This window comes from Oreochromis aureus, linkage group 6 (assembly GCF_013358895.1).
Source record: "Oreochromis aureus strain Israel breed Guangdong linkage group 6, ZZ_aureus, whole genome shotgun sequence".
Classification (NCBI taxonomy): Eukaryota; Metazoa; Chordata; class Actinopteri; order Cichliformes; family Cichlidae; genus Oreochromis; species Oreochromis aureus.
The window spans coordinates 34,494,256-34,511,447 of record NC_052947.1 but is presented as its reverse complement, the minus strand read 5'-3'; the positions used below and the strand labels follow the sequence as shown (position 1 = coordinate 34,511,447).

General features: G+C 42.0%; 1 protein-coding gene across 6 annotated transcripts; it reads right to left on the bottom strand.

The window, feature by feature from the left end:
- Positions 1-16,733, bottom strand: LOC116331318 (meiosis regulator and mRNA stability factor 1). 6 transcript variants are annotated; one of them, XM_031753958.2, is made up of 27 exons: positions 16,608-16,733; positions 15,843-16,045; positions 13,496-14,377; positions 13,170-13,332; positions 12,843-13,057; positions 12,433-12,550; positions 12,171-12,343; positions 11,313-11,831; positions 9,289-9,443; positions 9,019-9,180; positions 8,740-8,923; positions 8,424-8,602; positions 8,225-8,305; positions 7,845-8,084; positions 7,648-7,767; positions 7,373-7,551; positions 6,923-7,143; positions 6,674-6,816; positions 6,438-6,571; positions 6,058-6,260; positions 5,428-5,655; positions 4,819-5,058; positions 4,495-4,737; positions 3,683-3,743; positions 3,398-3,499; positions 2,948-3,106; positions 1-2,834 (listed from the first exon to the last, which is right to left on the bottom strand). In XM_031753958.2, the coding sequence occupies exons 2-27, from the start codon at positions 15,993-15,995 to the stop codon at positions 2,629-2,631; spliced, it is 5,463 nt and encodes a 1,820-aa protein (XP_031609818.1). In that variant the 5' UTR covers positions 15,996-16,045; positions 16,608-16,733; the 3' UTR covers positions 1-2,628. The 6 variants fall into 6 exon arrangements, with proteins under 6 accessions (XP_031609818.1, XP_031609837.1, XP_031609845.1 ...); XM_031753977.2 differs by having other exon boundaries at positions 9,019-9,177; XM_031753985.2 differs by having other exon boundaries at positions 11,313-11,447.
- Between the last annotated feature and the right edge of the window lie 459 nt (positions 16,734-17,192).

Below are 17,192 nucleotides of genomic sequence, written 5' to 3'. Positions count from 1 at the left end.
TGATGCTTGTGAAATTTATTAACGCAAATCTTTTTTTGGTCCCTTCAACAATGTGACTGTTACAGCAACTTTAGGTGCAGCACAGTGGTAAAACAGTGCAGTACGGGGAGGGGAGGGGGAAGTTAGTTGGGCAGTTAAAAAGAAAAAAAAGAGGTTAAAGGATAATGCTGAATAAATCAACTTCCTTAGAGAAGAAGAACAAATGTGCAACATTAAAGTTCAAAGTAAGACAAGGTGAGATACACAGGCAAAGAAGAAACTTGTTTAAACCACCATGCAAAAGCCTCACATTCATTAAACCAAAACTATGCATAAGTGCATATGTTCACTGGTATAAGAGCCTTTCATTGATGTAACTGAAACAAAGTGAAAACTAAATAAAATCAGAGTTAGTTGTCACTGCAGTACACCGAGGAGTTGCTAGGGTTTGCTCAAATTCACTAAAAAGTAATGTCTTCATTTCCTCGTAAGCATTTTAAGCTCGTTTCTATCATTACCACTTCTAAATAATGATTTTGAACCAATGAGTCTTTAATCAAAGTGGCTTCCAGATAGTCAGCAAAACCCTGCAGGAGAGATAAACAATAACAGCCATAATTAAAATCATTTTGATTTGTATGTCAGACATTTTGGTGAGTTGTTAGGGGAAATCTTTCAATTCATGTCTGACAGAAAGACTCATGTTATGCTTCTAACACTGACTGAACAGGCAGAGAACGCAAACAAACTGATTAAATGGGGTGCTGCCCATTCTCTAAACTTTTCTCTGAACAAAAACAGCTTCAACCCTCTGACTTCAGTGGCACCCTGGTCGTGCTCAACGTCACAGGCAGTCAACATTGTTTGGTGGCAATTCAGTAGCCAGCAGCCTGGTAAATGCCCAAGACAAACGAAATTTGAGAAATATAACCCACAACAGTAAGTTAAAACTGCTATTAAAGTGGGTGGGGAGGTAAAGATGGTGAGTCCTTTCAGCACCGGGGCAGATACAAACCATTGTAAAAGCCCGGCAGATTCCAGAGAGCCTCAGAGGGGCCTCTGTGTGCACATCAATCTGTTCAGGAGGCTTCCCAGAGCCCCCCATGCTGTTCCTCAAACCCATCACCCATCACCTTCTTTCCCTAAAAACTCAACTATTCAGTCTCATTAAAAATCATAAGCTCAGGAGTGCTCACCGCTCCCCTCAAGATCTCAGACCAAGTGAATCACCAGTGATACAGCGGCGACCAGCTCCAAGGTTAAAGCAACAAACCTTGAGCACTTACAGTATACAGCAGCTGCATGGGGTGATGCCAACTCTGGGATCTAAACATCACGGTGGAAATAAAGACTGGTCTTAAAGAACGTCTTTACCATCTTCTGTTTACGTCTGCTCCTCCTGGAATTACACCATGCATAAACTCAGTTATGCACAACACGCACATTTCACACCACCTACTCCAGTGTAAACCACACACAGACAAAATACTAAAACAAACAAACACACCGGCTGCTGACTAAAGACAAAGCTTAAGTCAGTTTCTGCTGCCTAAGCACGCCCATGGCTGAAATACTGAAGTGCCTTTTTTTTTTTTTTTTTTTTTTTTTTAAACTTTTGAGGCCTTCGTTAGAGGCCCTGAAGACACAAGCCAAAATCTTTGCTATAAATTAAGTGAACATACAACAATAAAAGTTCCAGAGAGCAGCGATTGTTGCAATACCAAAACTGTTCAAAGACCGACAGCTTCCATCAACACAGTCTGAACAGTTACGACCTGGTTTCTCTTCAGTCCCAGCATTTAATTGCCACTGAATCCGCTACACATTTAAGCCAAACTCTTCTACCGGTGACCAAATACTCTACACAGTACAAAAAGGAACTGAGAACACTATGCTGAGGCTACTTCCTTACACAGACAAAATACAGAAGAATACCTGATTAAAAAGCATTTTCTTTAGAAATCTGAAAGAAACAAACAGGTGGATGCTTCAGCTGCTAGTTTGGGTCGACATATCAGGGGTTAGCTACAAAGAAAGTTCGAAATGAAATTTTATATCTTGGAGATAAAGCAAGGAAGTATTTCTGAAGGTTTCTTAATGTGGTTCATTAACAAAAATCTCTTTAAAAACCTTCTGTCGTGTATTTTTGTAAACAGTGAATACCTACACTACTTTGATGTAATACAGAAAACCTAGTTACTCATCCCTAGCATTTCTCCCATTGTTTTCCACCACTTTGTTCACAGTGATAACAAACTCAGCTCATTCACTGAAAGTGTTCGACACAATATGGCTCTAAACTGAAAATGCACATTCATGGATATTAATTGCCCTTGGGAGGAAACTCAACACACGTTAGAGCAGATGACATTTGGCAAATTAGAGAATTGCAGAAAGTCTGCAAGAAGCAAATCAGTTTGGTGAACTTAGAAGACTGAACTGAAAAAACAAATCAAAAACAAACTAAAATGGCACAAATGTGATGACGAAGAATGCAGAATGCAACAGCCCGTTTGGACATAGAGGGACAAGACCAATGCTCTTCTGTGTTATGTGCTTAGTGTAGCCGTTCAACTCTTTCATTTAGAGTTACACTGTGTGTAAACTTGTATTGCTGTATGTGAGACTGTATGTGTATATATGAGAGGATCAGAGGCCTGCCGTGAATGAGAAGTTGGCTGCTAATTTGATTCTACTACGTGAAGCTCTTCTGCTGGGACTGTCCATGGACAGGAGGGTCTTTGTGTCAGGGGGTGGTGGTGCTCTGGGGTCTGCAGAGTCATCTGTGCTGCCATCACGCTTCGCAGGTAGATCAGCTGTGACGTCTGCCGGTGCCACCACATGTTCATCACTCTCTGAAATGAATACAAACAAATAAGCTTACACTTAACTACAGATGGAAAAGGTGCAAATAAGACTGAGCCTTTTATTTTTATACCACAAAAACAGTATAAATCAAATGGACCACCTGTTGGTAGTGGAGGAGTTCTCTCCTCAAAGTGAATCAGATCCGCCTGCTGGACAATAACGGGGTCGGGGTGAAGCTGAGGCGACGGTAGGCAGGATGGAACAGGGCCACACAGCAGGTCCACTGGAGACGACAGACACAGCAGCTCCGACTCTGCAGCTGCATCAGCACCGGGAAGGTAAAACAAAATAAAATCAATTAAAAAGGATGGCCAACACTTTTCTGCTGGAGGTCTCGACAACAGCCAAGGAAGAGGAGGAGAGGATGATGCAAGACGTAAACACTAAAAACTGAGAAATAGCCATTGAGCCATATTTTTTTTGTCAGGCTATAAAAGCTTATTTCAGAACTCCTGATTTTCTTCAGTATATCTTTAAAGACTACAAAAAAAAAAACAAAAAAAACAACCAAAAAACTAACTCTTGAGCAGTCATGTATGACTTCCATTACCTGGACTTTGAGTTCCAGATGTTGCACTGCTAATCGGGCTGTCTCTCGGGCTCTCGGTGTTCTCCGGCTGGGGGCTGTTGGGAACTGAACAGGTTGGTTTTGCTACAACACACAGACAAAGCACTTTAATTAGAATTTTCTTACAATACACAGCCGCCATCTCATGAAATCACAACCCCAAAAATCACCTTCTAGTTTGATCACTTCAGTCAGCGCAATGGAGCATGTCAGTAACCCTAAAGTTCAATCTGAACTTTCAATGAGAAAGATTCCCAACACCTTTACCTTTCATATCGTTCTTCAAAACGATAATCCTCTTGTGACCGTGCCCTTTGATCCAGATCACCTGATGAGAACAAATCAGAAACTGAATGGTGAGAAATGATAGAAATGAACACAAAAGTTCAGGACATTAACAAAAACGATAAATAGAGAAAAGGTTTAAGGGTTTATTTAGATCAGTGTTGCCCACACAAAGACTACTTGGGCTGGTTGCCCATGTCTATTATCAGCCACCAAAGTATATATGGTGTGTCATTTAAAAACATTTTCAACTATAAACACAACCATGTGCCATCCCTTTACTAGTGAACAATCCTCTCACACTTACTGTGAAAGAACCAGCTCTGCCCTTCCAGTTTTGCATTTTTTCCCCCCACTATCTAGCATTCTTGTCAGGTTGCCATACTGTGATATTTAATATTTATAACCTTCCCTCAAATGGATTTTTGACTTAAACTCCACCATCTTAGGCGGTGCTGGTGACATTAGTCTGTCTCCTGCAAACTGGAGAGCCAATCTTACCTGCAGCAGGTGGAGAACTACTTCATGTATATTCTGAACTCACTAAGCTGATTTCAGAACTCGGACTACTATCATCAGTAGGTGAAGCTGAATTCATCCACAGGATGAGATTCTTGAGAGGGAGATGAGTTTTTGAAGAAGTGAAATTTTTAAATAAAAGCTGTTTGGGAGCCCACACTCATATGCACACATAAGTCCATGTCACAAAAAAGTGCAAATCTAAATGAAAGACTGTTCATGTTTTAGAAGGATTCCTTATAGAGGAGCTCCAGTCTCTACTGCAGTAACTATACCTGCGGAATCGCACTGAGCAGCTCATCAATGCTGGTGTACCCACAGACACGTGGATCAAGGCTGCAGCCTGTGAATTTGTTGTACGCTCCCTGGAACTCCGTCAGGAAGATCTGGTTGTAATGATAGGTGTGGAGCAGCGCGCGTACATTACGAGCAAACTGGTAAAGCCTGGTTAGCCTCACAAATTCTTCCCCATGACTGCTGGCAGCTTGAGTGGTATCATCAGTTTCCTCGTGGTACAGCTGTGAAAAGATGATGATTATGGATCAAGCACAGTAAAAGTATTGAAAAAAAAAATAATCAAAGAAAACTCTCATACTCACCTCGACCAGGTATGGAAGGCTCTTAAGTAACTCGCTGAGAGAAAGGAACCCATATTCACATGGGTTTAGCGCAACTCCGTGAACGCTTAGGTAATACTGGCTCAGCTCCTCCACCTTCAGACCCTTGGCGACTTTCTCATCTTCTTGGGACATGAGCAGTGCCACTAGCTGTGAGGTCAGAGAGCGCAGAGACTTCCTGTTGATCAGCTGCACTTCCCGACCATCCGCGCCATCCACCACCTTTTAAAATGCACAAAGTGGGTAGTTAAGAATAGCTGAAATTGTGCCTTAAGTTATATGAAATGAGACTTTTTACTGTTTACTGTGATTTTAAAAACTTTCTAACCTCCAGGATGACTGACAGGACTTTTGTGCGAGACTTCATTTTGTGCGTCTAATAAACTGGCTAATTTATAATGAAGACAAAACCCTTGAGACAACATCTATCAATTTTATTTTTAACAGACATGACCACATGCTTCTGCCTTTACAAGAAACATCTGACTGTCAAGTGAAGCTCCATTTTTATTATTTTATTAAACTAAGCAACAGCGAGCTTCTCAGCAGATAAATTTACACAGCTTCCCCTGGGGATGTTTTCTTCTTTACCTTGACAACGTGGCAGAGTTTGGTCAGCAGAGCAGGCAGGGAGCTTGCGTCGTAGTCCTGCAGGCGTAGCCCGTAACCAAAGGTTTTGCTGTACTCTGTGAGCAGCTGGCTTACAGGCAGACTGGAGTTTTTCTGAGTCCGCAGCAGCTTGACCAGCTGAGCTGCCAGAGCTTTGATACGCTCAACCTCAGTGAGAGACAGCACTTTCTCCTCACCGCACTCCAGCACCTGATAAAGGACGAGGGTATTAAATGGTAAGATTGCTTTTCATGAAGACCAAGAGTCCCAGATATCGTAATTATATTTACAAAGACAGTTCTATTCAAGCACTCAAGGGAGATGCAGGAAAAAGGAACCTGGCCTGATCCACTGAATGAAATCAAAAGGCATGGCAAATCCTCTTAAGTGAAAAATAACCCCATGCCATTCATTCCCAGAAGTCTCATCACCAAAGCAGCATCAGTTCACTGTGACTGATGCTTGGTAAATTTCTTACGCTGTGTATATACTGGAAGTGATTCGATCTTCGTGCATCGCCTCGAAGCTGCCAGTAAAAGTTTGTTTAAACTCCCTTGTAGCTGAGCACTGACGAGTGCACAAAAGCAAAAACCTACTGCACGCCACACTCACCATCAGGACATCAGGGATTGCCTCAAAGAGCTCAATGAGCTTGGTGAATCCATAGTGGCTGAGCTTACACTGGCGACCAAAGTGGTGGTGGTAAGTTGGTATGAACTTGCTGAAGGGCATTCGACAGTGAGGCTGGTGGCGAAGCAGGTCCACCACCTCCTTCCCAAACTGCTTGGTACGCTCCAGTTCTTCCATAGTACGCTCTGGTAAAGAAAAAAAGAAAACGACTTTAGTGATAGGCAACCAAAATGAAACGCATCATTACATTAAAATAAAATTAGGTTTCTCAGGTTAACAGTTTCTGCAGGTAAGGAGATCCTTTTTAAACTCCAGTCTAATGTGCTTTTAAATTCTACATCCAAATACAGTTATCCGCTCACCCCTCTTAGGAACTGAGATGACTGTGTCAGTGGGCTGTTGTGTGATAGTGATGGTGGTGTCAGGGATCTCCGTCAGCAGATCCATCAAGTCACATATCCCATAGTCAGTTACTCTCCAGTCTCTGGAGAAGCACCTGATTCACAAAAGAATGCATTACAGCACCCACAACACTAATAATTCAAACAGTTTTTCCGCTCCTATGAAACTAACACACGTCCTATTTATGTTTAATTACCAATGGTATGCCTGCATGAAGTCCTTGATTGCCACTTGTTTGCTGGCTTGAAACTTAAGCAGTTTAAGCAGGTCTTGGGTGAAGCGTTTAACTTGAGCTCGGTGAGTTAGAGTCAGTAAACGCTTTGTACCCATACCCAAGATCTGTTGGTTAGGAAAATTAAAAACCAATAAAATAAACAAAGACAACATGAACAAATACATTCGTTCAATCAGAAGATCATCACTGGGTGGACCTCATTAAAAGTACCTGCAGAACATGTGGCACGGCCTCGAGGAGCTCCAGCAGCTTAGAGAAGCCATAGTCGGAGACGCGGCACTGCTTGGCAAAGTGATGATGATATGAGGGAATGAATTTGCTGATTGGCATGATGCATGACGGCTGACTTTTTAAGAGGTCAATAATCTCTCGGCTAAACTGGATGAGCTGTGGATTGCCGACTGGACTCTTGCAGCGTTGAATCCATGGCTCTGTGTGACAATTTAAAAAAACAAAAACAAAAAACTGTTAAGGTGAAATGGTCTGCCTGAGCTAAACGCAAACTGTCTGACAATTTTACAAGAACTCATATCAGATGGCTAAAGAGTTTAAAAACAAACAAACAAACAAAAAAACAACAACAAAAACACACCCACACCCAAGATGAGAGGTCTGAAAATTAAAACTCCCAATAAAAAACAGATTTGTACATGTACCTACCACAGTTTGGCGCCGGTGGTTTATTGTTGATCCACTTGATGACTTTGAAACCATTTTGAGCTGTGACTACTGTGATACTGGGAACACAGGTGACGAGGTGCTCCAGAGGAACACCACCTTCCAGTGACTCATTGCCAAGCTGAAGTGGTCTGAATTTTGCTGCATAACAGTCTGGAAAACTAAATGGAAATTAAACTTTTTAAACAACTAATGACAGAAAATACACTGTAACATTAAAAATGTGTACACGTAACAGGTAATAAACCAGTTCTTACCTGAGGAGTGGAAGTGTCCCCTGATGTGACTGCAACAGACTGTGGACCTCTGAGGCTAGTGTGCTCAGAGACGTCACAACAAATGGGATTTTATAGGAATCAGGGTCAAAGTCTGCCTCACTGCAAAAAAAGAACAACAGTCAATGATGGAAAAGGGTCAACTTACTCTGCAATAAAGGTTTCGAACTGTTGTATACCTGAAGTCCTGCAGTGAATAGTGCTGTCTGCAGACAGGCTCATGGTACTCCAACTCCTCAAACACAACAGGACTCCCACTTGCTGAGGAGGAGCCCTCCTGGGATTGGGAAGATCCCAGTGGACTCTGACGTATTTGGCTGTTGGACAGAAGGCACACAAACCTTGAGCCTCCCTGCTCCCGCACTGCAACCAGCTCTGGGAGCCGATACAGATCGCCAACCACGAGCTTACGGGAATATCTAGAGAGAGCAGGGCAGAGTTGGAGTATATACTTTTACTACAGTTTTTGCCATCTCATTTTTTGAATGCTATACTCAAACACCAAATGTGTATGCAAAAATTAAAAATTTGACAATAACGGGTTTAGAAAGATACTGACTTTTTCTCATAAATCTCAGTGAACTTGAAAAGAGGAAGGCAACTGGCAGGAGCATCTTGAAGAATGGAGATTATCTCTGGGCTATAAAATAACAACCACAAATGTCACCACGATAGACCAAACAATTATTTAAATTTTAAAATTTCACAATGTAACCAACATATTAGAGCTCCAAACTAAACTATATAATAAACTGTACCTGAGCATGGCAAGAGATTTGTTGCTGCCACCGGTGATCAGAGACACCTGAATGCGTTTGCCTCCGATCTTGTAACGGTGTAGGCCGCTGACTGCACTAATGGCCTGCTGCAGTGACATCATCTGAATTGTGGCCTTCAGCTGGTAGTCAGTGTGGGGGCTAAGCTCCACACTTTTTACCTAAACAAAACAAGTTATACCACAAAGTTATTCTGGGAGGAAAGGGCAAGTAAAACACACACAAACTACTTGTGATGTGAGCAGAACACCAACATATGTATTGCATGAAATATTGGTATAATTTGACTGCGCTTTACCCTTCCGTATCGGGAGAATGTGTCATTTAAAGTTTGCTGCAGATCCTTGCGAGACATTCTGTAGTCCAGGTTGGCAACCTGGATCTCTGCTCCCTCTGAGAAAGGCTCAGAAGCTTCAGGACAAGGGCTACGAGGGGCAGCAATCAGAGGTGAGGAACGGCTGGATAGGCAAGGGGATGCACTCCTTATGTTAGAGAATGGAGAGATGCAATAAAAACATAATTAAAATGACATTTATCATTATCTATGGTTTATAATTTGCATGCAGCAGTAGGTAACCTAGAAGACCAGGAGCCCTGAGATAAGATGAGGGGGCTGAAGCTTCTGTGTAGGTTCAACTTGCTGAAGGCGGAGGGTGTGCTAATCTGGAACTCCCCCGAGTTCCTGTCCACTTGGTCAACAGGGGATTCAGTTGCACTCTGAGGGCTGGAGTCCTCTCTGCTATACAGAAAGATGAACAACAGGGACATGCAGATAAACAACATGATGCAAACATGACAAACATTTTATTTTCAGTTGAAAATTTATTCCCGCCATCTCTGTGTGTACCTCTGCCTGTAGATGGATTCTACAGTGAGCCCAGGCTTAGTTAGCTGCTCCAGTGCTCCAGCCTCACCATTATTCTGGGTCGAAGAGGAGGCAGCACATCCCTTTTCCAAGTGCTGAAAGCTCATTCTGGCCTTCCCCTCCAAACTGCCCAGCTCCTGGATCAAGCAGGGAAGGCAGAAGTTAAGTTGTAGATATTGACCTGCTAGATAATGGTCGTATCCATCCTGTCCATATGTGGAACAGGATGGTCAAGCGATTAGTTCAAGTTGTTATGAAATATGAATACAAGCAGAACAGAGAAACTCAGAAAAGACCATGGACTGCTGTTTAACTAGGGATGAACATTCAAAATGCCAAAGGAAGAAAGAACTGCTTAGAGCTCATTTTCAGGGAATTTCCTGCATAATAATAACTACTACTACTACTACTGCTACTGGTTTTAGATTAGCACCAAAGAAAATCTCCAGGACTATGATCAGGGGTGCACATAAGTGGTCCGCAGGTGCGCATTCACTGTCAAAATAAAAGACGCTCACCAGATAAGAAGTTGCAACGCGCGTTTGTGTACATAAGATTTTCTGGAGGAAGACAGACATTTGTTTAGAACTCTTAAAGATGTTGAAGAAGCAAGCTCCTTTAAGCAATTACTTTGGTGTTCCTCCACCTCCAAAGAAATGTCAGAAGGAGTCCGAACCACAAAAAAGCACGTATTCTCGGAAAAGTGGTTGCAGGAGGTGAGCTGGCTTCAAACAAATGATGAACGCACAGAGATGTGGTGCAGAATATGCTGTGAAAATCCCACTCTAGCAGACAAAAACAGTGCCTTTTATATGTACGCAAACGCGCGTTGCAACTTCTTATCTGGTGCGCGTCTTTTATTTTGACAGCGAATGCGCACCTGCGGACCACTTATGTGCACCCCTGACTATGATCAAATATTTTAGACATTTTTTATTTTTCTCCAGGTTACAATATATTTTTGCTTATCAAACAAATTTCATAGACGTCAGTTAAGTAACGTAACTACGTAACTGTGCTTGCTTATGTTCTAAACTCACCAAGGGCCCATACTGAGCCAAGGAAAACTCTTATTTTTTAATTAACTTGACTGCATTAAAGGGTATAACACTGTAAATTGCTCCGATATAAAAGGAATACTGAGACAGTTTTTCAAACTTTTCTGCTACTTGCCCTCGCAGCAATGAGAGCAGCACACTATATTTATAAATGTTTAATGACCACGATAAAAGAACGCTATGATGAAAATACTGTGGTAGTCCCATAGCGTTTCTTTGTTTTATTGTGAGCCTCAAATATAAAAACCTCTAAGGCTTTATATAAAAAAACCCAAAAACTAACAAAAAAACCAAAAAAACCAAACAAACTAGGCTTTAATGTTTTCATTCAATTTTGGTGCTTAAAGAGAAATTTAAAATTAGAATTTCTCCTTACTGTTTAACTACAAAGAGACTTTTAAATGTCCATCCCTAGTTAATTTATGGGTCAGCTTTTTTCCCCCGTTTGTCACACTGGTTACAAACAAACCAGAAAAAGACAAACCAAATCAGCCACTAGAGGTCATTTTTAATCATAGCAGAAATCAGCACTGTCCAAATTTCTCCAAAATAAATTCATTAATTTAAAAAAAAGAAAAGAAAAGAGAAAAAAAGCTTATAGCAGCACAAAGCAGAACCTGGACAAAACACACAAAATGGCAGCTCACAAAGTACATCAGCACTGATATACTGAGCAAAACCACAGACAAAGCTATATGGCATTCATGCATTAACATGATGACTGACGAGCAGGAGAGTAGCGGATTAATGAAGGACAAGCAACACATATGACATGCTACAAGCTATCGCAGGCAAATGGCAGGAGATAACAGTTACAAGCTGTTAGTCAAAGCAGCAATTAGAAGGTCACTGGGGGGAGGAGAAGCTACAGTGATTTACAAAGCAGCCCAGACAAAGAGAGATGGCAATGGAGGCTGAGGGGAAGCAGGCACAGATGAGTCTGCTGACCTGATGGGGCTTGGCTGGAGCACCACCGGGAGGCCCACTGCAACCCCTCCTGGGGCTATAGGGCCTTTCAGCCACCGGACCAGGGGTGTGGCAGGGGCGGGTTGCTCGCCGTGGCCTTCTGGGTGACCTGGGTGTCTCCAGGGGCAGAAAAGAGAAGGAGGCTATAGATGGGGGAGGGCCGAACATTGAATCCTGGGTTTGAGAGCTCCGGGCCAGAGTCTGAGGCAAGTGATGGGGCTGAGAACGAAGCTCAGACTCAGGACTTGCATCGTCTCTGGGCCGCGGGGAGAAGGAGAGGCTGATTCTGTGGCCAAACACATCCTCATTTTCCATTCGCTTGCGGGCACGTGTAGCTGCCTCAGGGCTGCCAAAGCGGAGGACTGCTGTGCCCTGGGACACACCAAGTACTCTGCCGCCACAATTGTCTGACAGGCGGCGGAGCCTGAGCTTCACAGCGTTCCGCATGTTCTTGTCACAGTTGAGAGGGAGGTTGTGCACATAGAGGAGGTTGAAACTGGGCTGAAGGAGGGGAGGAAAAGACACCGCGGCTGTCTGGTTTGTATTATTTACACTCAGAAAATAAAACATTTATTTATTTTTTACTTGGGAAAAACAAGTGGGAATGGCCGACAATATTAAAGATTAGTAACAATTAATGATTTCCAATTCCCACTATTAGATGAGTAACTGTCAATCGTATGTGAAATTCACATTCCAGCTGCATCACTCTTCACATTTGGCAAGTTTACATTAAAATGAGATTGTCCTTTGTTAATTTTGTTAGTGTATACTTACCTTAATAAAAGGACAGTTTAAAAAGTACTCTTAAAACCTTAATGAAACATTTATGAGGCCTACCTGCGCTTTGATAAGCATGCGTGGTGGCAGATCTGCTGTTATCTCCTGAAAGGGCACGTGGCTGTTGGCATGCTGCAGTAGAGCTGAAGATGTGTGGCTGCCATGAACCAGGATTACATGGAAACCATGGCGATGACGCAGGTCACTCAACTCGCTTGCAAAATTCACATCAGCTGTTAATAAAAAGGTGACCTGTGTTATCACAAATGTATGTGAGTTAACATGGGTGTAGTTCATTACAGGTAATCGGAGGTGAACTTACAGGATACCAGTACAACAGTTGCAGGTGCAGTGTGCGTCTCAGCAAAGCGCCGTAGGCTCTGACGAAGTTTGTCATCTGCAGCATTCTTGGCTGTGGCATTAATATGTGCAACAGTAACCTGTAAAAGTACAATTATTAAACGTCTGAATTATTCCTCCTTTTAGGCAGTGACTGAATACACACTCAACAACCTGTATGGATATTTTAAAAGTGCGTGATGTGTTAACACAGAAATCACAAGCTGATAAGTCAAGCTAAAAATAATGAACGCACTACTTATTTTAACCTCTCCAGGACAAGCTATACTTAATGTTATATAACCAATTACCAGCATGAAGAGGACTCCGTATTTGTATTGTCATAATTACGGTAATTTCAAACTGCTTTTAATGCTTGAATATTACTGATACCTGGCAGTTGTTGAGCTCTTGGATGACAGCTTTACTCTCCTTGCTAATATCACAAACGCAAATGAATTCCGCCTCACGATGACCCTGGAAGAAGCGGTTGCGAATTCGTTGGACCACGGCCCCAGCAGAGCGTCCACTGGGGACGCTGCAGTTCTCAATGTCCCAAAAGACCCCGACCGGAGGGATGTTGTCAGGACCAGTACCCTCTGGTGATCCTAGCAAAACGATCATTTTAAAGCACACTCAGGTTTCTTGGAAGTTTATAATTAATAAAATAAGTTCAGTTTTGTTGCTGATTTGTACTGCTGCATTACTGACTCCACTAACCATATTTCTGTCCAGTCTTGCCAAGACTGGTTGATGGCATGAGCATTTTGCCATCGGAGAAGGTGCCACAGCCATTACAAATAGGAATAGGAATAGGAGCAGTCTGAGGAATAGGAACACTTGGGTGCACCTTGTCTGAATCTGCCATCAGACCATTCATAGGCTGCAAAAGGGTACAAATTCAAGATGTTCAAACACAAAAAAAAGCAATAGCAAGAAATAGGCAAAGCGATAAAAGCTTAAATACACATGATTCAGCTCAACATTGTGTAAAAAATACATGCATCTTTAGGCCACACAAATTGAATGAAGAGAGATCAACCAACCTTCAATAAGCACTCCTGACAGTAGTGCGCCCCCTTCACACAAACAGTGCGTTCAACATTTAGGTGCATAGGATTAGAGAAGAAGTGTGCTGAAGTGGCTGTAGTAGTGATGGTGCTGGTGCTTGGGTGACCACCAAGTATACTTCCTTGGGATTTTCTGGCTGATGCGCTGCAGTCCACACCGCAGGTGTAAAAGCCAGAAGAGGTCAGGCAAGAGCCATGCAAGCTAGCAGGTAGAGAGGAAACGGAGGGGAGAGAAGATGCCATCGGTGCTGAAGACGGAAAGAGGCTGGCTTGACTGAAAGGAAGAGGTACAGCTGGGTAGGTGTGGAGAAGCCCTGAGCAGCAGGGGAGGTAGGGATGTGATGAAATAGGTTGAGAGGTAGCAACAGAAGAGGACAGCTGAGGTTTGCAACCAAGACTGAATAAAGGATCAAAAGCTTCACCTCCAGTGCCACAGCTAAATTTATGTTTATACTGATGAACAGATGAGGTTACAGAACAAGGCCCGGACCTACTAGTACTGATCGGTGCTCCCAGAGACCCTGGGGCCATATAAAGCGAAACAACTCCTGCAGCATTGCTGCCGCTACCAACAACACTTCTGCCACCCAACAACCCAAAGCCATCTGTGTTGTTGTAGTCACAGTGCTCGCAAATGCTTACTTTGGGGCTAGCCCCCTCTTGTTGCTGATGAGGTGGTGGCGGCTGTTGTTGGAAGGAGTCTTGTGCAAGCTGAGGCGGCGGCAAGCAGGGAGGAGGCAACGGGAGAGAGGACAGAGAGAAGGGCTGGGATAACTGGGAAGAGGAAGTATGGTGCAGTGGTGGAGGAGGGACATCTTTCAAATCCAGTACAGCCTTTCTGTTGTCCATGTGATTGCTCTGAATAAGAAGAAAAAAAAAAAATTGCTTCACATTAGTTCTGTGAATTTCTTGTGACTTCACAAAGCCATAACAAAGGCAAATCTATATGAATAAAAATATAAATAAAAGATTACGACATTTAAAAAAAATAATCTAAAAAGAGATCAACAAGCAAATGTTATTATTGGATAAAGACAAGCTGAGTAAATACAAGATTATTTATTATTTATTATTCAGAGAAAAAAAGTTATCTAACACTACCAGGCCCTATGTGAAAAGGCAACTGTCCCCCTTCTTAAATTATGAATTAACTGATAACCACATGTTTTGGAAAGCTGAATTCAGTTTCACTAGCCAGAGTCAGGCCTGATTATTCTCAGATCAATTCTCAGATGAATTGCCAAATTCCTTAAATAGAGAATGTCCGACAAAGCGAAGTAAGAAACTAGATCTCAAAAAGCAACATATTATGCCACATTCTAAAAATACTCAAGAACAGATGAGAAAAAGTCACTGACATCGATCAGTCTGTAAAGGATTACAAAGCCATTTCTAAGGGTTTGGAACTCCAGTAAACCATGACAAAAACCATTAAGTGCAAATTGAGAAAACCTGGAACAGTGGTGAAACTTCCCAGGAGTGGCAAGCCTCCCAAAATTATCCCTTGACCCAGCATTTATTAAAAAAAACAAAACAAAACTGCAGGCCTCACTTGCATCAGTTAAAGTTACAGCAGACAAAACTATCAGCATTTTATAAAAAAGATCATATCAAAGGTGTGATGGTCTGGGGCTTCTTTGCTGCTTCAGGAATGGATGACTAGATGTAATTGACAGAAAGTCCTGAAGGAGAATGTCCCCCAATCAGTTTGTGCTCTGAAGTTCAACTTTACTTGTTTTATGCAACAGGACAACGATCCACAACACAGTAGTAAGTCCACCTCTAAATGGCTCAAAGTCTTTGGAGTAGGCTATACAAAGCCTATATTTAAATTAAATTTAGAATATTTGGCATGAACTTAAACAGCCACTAATGGTTGAATTAAAACAATTCTGCTACAGAAGAGTGGGACAAAATTTCTCCACAGTGGAGTGAGTTGCATCTCATTCCCAGTAAAGTGTTATCCACAAACACTTGCTGCTCTTGCTGGCAAGGGTGGCACATAGGGCCTGGTAGGTTAGCTACCCTTTTCCTCACTTAATAAATTAACTCCTCATTTTAAACATTGCATTTTGTATTTACTGTTATCTTTATCCAATATTACAATTTGTTAGATCTGAAACATTTAAGTATGACAAATATTTTTTTTTAAACTCAGTAAGGGGGTAAATAGTACTGTGCAGCAAAAAAAAAAAAAAAAAAAAAAAAAGTTTACATTAATGGTTTGATAGCATACCTGAAATATTTTCATTTTAATCTCTCGTTTAGAAAACAGTTCAGTTTCTCCATTGTGCTCCATATGTCTGTACTGATAAATACATACTTTGTCTGTCTGATGAGGGGAGCTTGTCTCATCTGTGGAGAAGCAGTCCTTGAGCTTCCATAGCAGGGTTGAAGCCTCTGTTTCGGTGTGACCGAGCCATGGGAAGGATCTAGCGCCACATGTTGATCTCTCCTTTCCCAGTCCTTCCATCATACGAACCACAGGAGTCTTTCACCATACTTGCATCTCTCTTCTCTCTCATACTTTCCCAAAGAAACGAAAGTTAAAAAAGTTTACTACAGTCATGCTGAATAATTCCCATACGCGACGTTGACACCGTGGTTAAAGTTCGTACCAACTCATTTATGATGACACAGATCGTAGGTGACTAACCGTGGGCCTGACAGCACAGCTTCAAAACATTACACATAAATAAAGGGTAATCTCCAACGCCAAACCTTTACAAATTCGACGATTTCAACAGTTCCTCTTAGGCTAATGTCAGAAGCGAAGCAGTATGTAAACTAATCGATAAGATGATAACTTAGCTCAAGCTAGCTAACGTTACTTTCATTTAATTTACTCGTTGGCTACGTCGGAACTGGCCTGCTAAGCCAACTAGTCTAAATACCTAAATCTAGCCATTAAAAGAGAAACTTAATGGCTTGTCTTTAGCTATTTAAGCTAACAACTGGGTATTAATGTTTAGCTTGTTTGAGCGCACCTGCACATAGTTGCTCCCACAAGCTATCCTTCGAGATCCTTACGAGAGAATTGATACTGTTCGGTGACAGCGATGGAATACCAAACAAGCTCATTATTTACCTGAGAAGCTCACGTCTTCTACATCTTCCTCAAAAGACCATTCCCTATCTGTCTCCCTAGAAACGCGCACCTTTTTGTAACCTACTTCTGCCGGAAAGCAATTACTGCTGTCGTAAAACTCGTTCCTATTGTCTGAATCTGGCCGTTTCTCAAGTACGCAAGTCCGTGCTCGCGTTCTTGCTAGTCCGTACTTCGTAAGTTCACGCGGGAGTCCGGACTTTCAGAGAACGTCCTTGATGATCTCAGCTCGTTTTAACTACCATCCCCTCTGAATTTAACTGCTATTAACATTTGCAATGGAAATAAGACATGGTATAAAAAAGTAAACATGATGTAGTAGATTTCAGATAATTGTAGAAAGATAATTTTTTTTAAAAAGTAAGCGCTTTTACATATGATCTGTTTCATAATGTCTAATAAGCTTCATACAGTTAAGCTTCACAACCACTACACGACAGAAACACAAGCCTGATCTCTCTAAATAAAAACAGTGTACAGCTACGATGGTAACAAACAGGTCTCATGTTAGAATGCTTTTATTTTTATTTTAGTAGACACACGAAACTTAGAATAGGCTGCTGGGGT

Bases quoted from the DNA above. Each gene is read 5' to 3' on its own strand.
- LOC116331318 (XM_031753958.2), bottom strand. From the start codon at position 15,995: ATGATGGAAGGACTGGGAAAGGAGAGATCAACATGTGGCGCTAGATCC. The intron at 12,344-12,432 runs GTAAGTTCACCT...TTTTATTAACAG, and splicing joins AACTGTTGTACTGGTATCCT to CTGATGTGAATTTTGCAAGC. The intron at 6,261-6,437 runs GTGAGCGGATAA...TTTCTTTACCAG, and splicing joins CATCTCAGTTCCTAAGAGGG to AGCGTACTATGGAAGAACTG.